The sequence below is a fragment of the Eurytemora carolleeae genome, unplaced genomic scaffold (assembly GCF_000591075.1).
Source record: "Eurytemora carolleeae unplaced genomic scaffold, Eaff_2.0 scaffold2208, whole genome shotgun sequence".
NCBI classification, from domain to species: Eukaryota; Metazoa; Arthropoda; class Copepoda; order Calanoida; family Temoridae; genus Eurytemora; species Eurytemora carolleeae.
The window spans coordinates 13,669-18,875 of NW_019402153.1; the positions used below are offsets into that span (position 1 = coordinate 13,669).

The 5,207-nt window shown below is 37.0% G+C and overlaps 1 protein-coding gene across 1 annotated transcript in view; it reads left to right on the top strand.

The window, feature by feature from the left end:
- The window catches only part of LOC111718009 (uncharacterized), a 16,162-nt gene extending 11,655 nt beyond the window's left edge, over positions 1 to 4,507 (top strand). The window contains exon 4 of the mRNA XM_023493479.1: positions 4,358 to 4,507. Coding sequence (XP_023349247.1) covers positions 4,358 to 4,507 — 150 coding nt within the window. The remainder of the gene's footprint in view (positions 1 to 4,357) is intronic.
- Positions 4,508 to 5,207: the final 700 nt, after the last annotated feature.

Here is a 5,207-nt window from a genome sequence, read left to right on the forward strand (position 1 = left end):
CCCCTACTTCAATTGATTTAACCCTATTCTCTCATATATATTATATAGCCACTCATAGTCCCCTACTTCAATTGATTTAACCCTATTCTCTCATATATAATATATTGCCACTCCATACTCCCCTACTTCAATTGATTTAACCCTATTCTCTCATATATATTATATTGTCACTCATACTCCCCCCTACTTTAATTGATTTAACCCTATTCTCTCATATATATTATATTGCCACTCATACTCACCTACTTCAATTGATTTAACCCTATTCTCTCATATATATCATTTTGCCACTCATACTCCCCCTACTTTAATTGATTTAACCCTATTCTCTCATATATATAATATAGTCACTCCTACTCCCCCCTACGTCAATTAGTTTAACCCTATTCTCTCATATATATAATGTAGTCACTCCTACTCCCCCTAAATCAATTGGTTTAACCCTATTCTCTCATATATATAATATAGTCACTCCTACTCCCCCCTACGCCAATTGATTTAACCCTATTCTTTCATATATATTATATAGCCACTCATACTCCCCTACTTCAATTGATTTAACCCTATTCTCTCATATATATTATATTGGCCTATCCTTCCCCCCCCCCCATCCCCCCCCTTTGCCAGAGTTAACCCTATTATCTCATATTTTCCATTTTTCCTTATTATCCTACTCTATTTATACAATATACATAAAATATAATCACTTTTTATCTAACCCTAATCTCTGATTAATTTTAATTCTTGATTTAACATGTTCTCTCGTAGGATTCTTGGTTCTTGATCAATTTGTTATTGATTTTTAATCTATATAATCTTGTAAATTGATCCTTGAGAGTTCATCTTTGATCAGGTTCTTACTCCGTCTTTCTTAATCTTTTAACATTTTGTAGCTTATGATATAATACTTTCCCTTTCACTTTTGCACCCAACCCCCCGGTTCCCACTCCCCAATCCCATCCTGTTCCTTTCTATGCTTCAACTATATTTCCTTGTATCCACCTTGTTCGCTATTAATTACACCTCCCCCTCTCTCATCTCCGCCTTGCTTGTACTTTTCATTATTATGTAAATCATGGTTTAATTATTATGTAGAAGCCAATAATAATTATTATTTTAAACCGGATACAAATCAGTTTGTTGTCAAGCTTCCTCGTACCTAGACCACCTTCCCTATCTCCATACCCCCCCCCCTTCCTCATCTAGCCTCATCAATCCTCACCTCTCCCTCCCCCTTCTTCTTATGATTTCCCCCTTGAATATCCGTCCTGAAAACCACCTGTTGCCAAAATGCATAAATTTCCCCTCTGGTGGCTTTTATCCGCAGATTAGCAGAATATCAGGCAACCATAGCTTTAGATCGGTATAGTCAAGTAGTTTCGGGTAGTTTTAGGCAGGTTTAGGCAGTTTCGGGTAGTTATTGGCAGGTTTAGTTAGTTTAGGGTAGTTTCAAGTAGTTTCAGGTAGCTTCAGGTAGTTTCGGGTATTTATAGGTAGGTTTAGGCAGTTTCGGGTAGTTTCAAGTAGTTTCAGGTAGCTTCAGGTAGTTTCGGGTAGTTATAGGTAGGTTTAAGTAGTTTCGGGTAGTTTCAAGTAGTTTCAGGTAGCTTCAGGTAGTTTCGGGTAGTTATAGGTAGGTTTAAGCAGTTTCGGGTAGTTTCAAGTAGTTTCAGGTAGCTTCAGGTAGTTTCGGGTAGTTATAGGTAGGTTTAAGCAGTTTCGGGTAGTTTCAAGTAGCTTCAGGTAGCTTCAGATAGTTTCTGGTAGTTTTAAGTAGTTTCAGGTAGCTTCAGGTAGTTTCGGGTAGTTATAGGTAGGTTTAGGCATTTTGGGTAGTTTCAAGTAGTTTCAGGTAGCTTCAGGTAGTTTCGGGTAGTTATAGGTAGGTTTAGGCAGTTAGTTTCAGGTAGTTTCAGGTAGATTCAGCTAGTTTCATGAAGTTTCAAGTAGTTTCAAGTAGTTCCATGTAGTTTCACGTAGTTTCAGATAGTTTCAGGTAGATTCAGGTAGTTCCAGGGGGTTTAAGGTAGTTTCGGGTAGTTTCAGGTAGTTTCAATTAGTTTCAGGTAGTTTCAGGTAGTTTCACGTAGTTTCACGAAAAGTTAACAGTCAATGCAGCCTTGTCATTTGTAAAAAAAAACTTTGTCCTTATAAAGCTTCATAAATAAAGAACGATCTTAAAATCATTTGTCAACTGTCCTGTTTATTGGGACACTCTGTATCTATAATAAATCTCCTCGTGTTAAAGGGTGTAAATTGAGGGGGAGGGGGGTAGGGGAAATAGGACCCCCCCCCTACTGTAAGTTGAGTGGGTATATCCTCCCCATACTGTAGGTTGAGGGAATATGTCCCCCCCCCCTGCTGTGCAGTTTAAACAAAATATAGGATGCATGCATCTCTTCTTTATCTCCAGTTTTCATAAAATTTTACAACTATATTTCTCACGTAAAAACATATGCAACAAAAGTACGCTCTACAGACCAACTTTATTAATGGCGAGAATTAGTTGAACTACGTTGACCTAGTTGAACAACTTCTTTTTGACTTGAATTCGCTGTTGCTTAAATCAAGTGGTAAAATATATTTTTAACATATATGCAATCTAGTATTGTTCAAGGTATGTTAAATATATTCTATTTATAATATAACACCTTAGTATTCTTTGAATCGTCGACAAACATGATGGAAAACATTGCACGCAAAATTGAAGTCGTATTTTTTAAAGCTTTAATCATGCGTTGGCAGAAAATCAAAACTATTGGCGCTACGAGGTCACAACATCGTACAAGGGATGTCGAACAAGTATTATTATTAACAATATGCAGTTCAATATGCAGTTCAATATGCAGTTCAATATGCAGTTCAATATGCAGTTCAATATGCAGTTCAATATGCAGTTCAATATGCAGTTTGTTATTATCAACCTTCAATATGCAGTTCGATCTTTGCAAATAATATACAGGCAGCCGAATGCGGCGAGTTTAAACATGACTGGTTCAGCTGGACATTTAATAAGTGTTTCGAGATTTGAGGCGACGCTCAATTGGAACCGATTTTTAGCGGTTCAGTGACGCGGTTTAAATTCTTTAAGTTCGGCATAGGGTTACCTACTGATGTATAAATGCCCTACTCCAACAAAGTGTTTTAGATCTGTACCACTCCAAGAACAACTCAATCTTGAACTCCAGGTTCTCCAATAACACCTTGGTCAGTATCAATCCTGATACCTGCAGTATCTGTATTCTTAATTATCTGTCTTACGAGTCTTACAAGATATAACTCTATCCAGAACTCAAGGTTCCTCAGTAATACCATAGTCAATATCAATCCAGATACGACTCAATCTGTATTCTCAGGTATCTGTCTTACAAGATACAACTCAATCAGAAACTCAAAGTTCACACGAATACCATAGTCAATATCAATCCGGATAAGACTCAGTCTGTATTCTCAAGTATATGTCATACAAGATACAACTCAATCAGGAACTCAAGGTTCCTCAGTAATACCATAGTCAATATCAATCCGTATACGACTCAGTCTGTATTCTCAAGTATATGTCTTACAAGATACAACTCAATCAGGAACTCAAGGTTCACACGAATACCATAGTCAATATCAATTCGGATAAGACTCAGTCTGTATTCTCAGGTATCTGTCTTACAAGATACAACTCAAGATAATTCCCAATCTAAATCTATCTAACAAGAAAGTGATTCAGTACGCTTCTTGTTCATTAACCAAGAAGCAATTACTCTCACACTGTATTCAAAGCAGAGTATTATTCCAACCGATGTTTATTTTGATTTCTATGGCACAGGTTAAGTTAATGAATGTATTAACAAGTTTTACGTCCATATATACAACTGTATTTAGGCTAATCACAATAAAGGTTCGACATAGGTATTTACAGGCGCATTCAGATTTACAGACAATGTACAGTATAATATATCTAGGTGTATTTAGGTTTATAAATATGGGATTTGCTACGGTATTTATTACACTGATACAGTTTAAAGAACAGGTAACCATCAATGTTCTGCAAGAATGAAGTCTGGCAAGATTCCGTACAGTCGTCTTTGAAGTCTTTTTTAAGAGTCTAACCTTGAGCATCAACACTCTAGACAGACTCTACTCTACTCTACTCTACATTCTAAACTCTACACTCTACACTCTACACTCTACACTCTACACTCTACATTCTAAACTCTACACTCTACACTCTACACTCTACACTCAGGGAGGTGGAAGGGTTATTATACAAATGGATTTACAATGATCATTGAGAAGAAAGAATAAGAAAAAAATACAAAACTGAACAATGGAAAAATGAAAGCTCAGAATTTGAAATAAAAAGATAATAGAAAATGCACAGAAAAGGAAGCCAGGAAGCAGAAAGGAAGAAAAGGAAGTTAGGAGGCAGAAAGGAAGAAAAGGAAGCCAGGAGGTAGAAAGGAAGAAAAGGAAGTTAGGAGGCAGAAAGGAAGAAAAGGAAGCCAGGAGGTAGAAAGGAAGAAAAGGAAGCCAGGAGGTAAAAAGGAAGAAAAGGAAGCCAGGAGGTAGAAAGGATGAAAAGGAAGCCAGGAGGCAGAAAGGAAGAAAAGGAAGCTAGGAGTCAGAAAGGAAGAAAAGGAAGCGAGGAGGCAGAAAGGAAGAAAAGGAAGCCAGGAGGCAGAAAAGTAAGAAAAGGAAGCCGGGAGGTAGAAAGGAAGAAAAGGAAGCCAGGAGTCAGAAAGGAAGAAAAGGAAGCCAGGAGGCAGAAAAGAAGAAAAGGAAGCCAGGAGGTAGAAAAAAAGGAAACCAGGAGGTAGAAGGGAAGAAAAGGAAGCCAGGAGGCAGAAAGGAAGAAAAGGAAACAAAAGAATAAAAATCAAAATAAAATGTTGTGGCATAATCTAATCTGCACTTTTCCATATGAATCAGTTTTAAACCTACTCAAAACAGTTCTCTCTCTCTCTCTCTCTCTCTCTATATATATATGGTGGATCAAAAAAGTTTGAAGGTTGAATTTGGGCTCCATGGTTTAGAAAATGACTTTGGCTTAGGAAAATTTAAACATACTCTTCTTCCTTGTTTACTAAATGATATTCGTGCAAAGTGAATATGTGTAAACATGAAAATAGACTGTCCAGTAAACTTATAGCACAGCAACCTGGCTTTAAAAAAAAACAAGAAAAAGCCAGAAGGGTGTTGGCAAGGATCTAGAC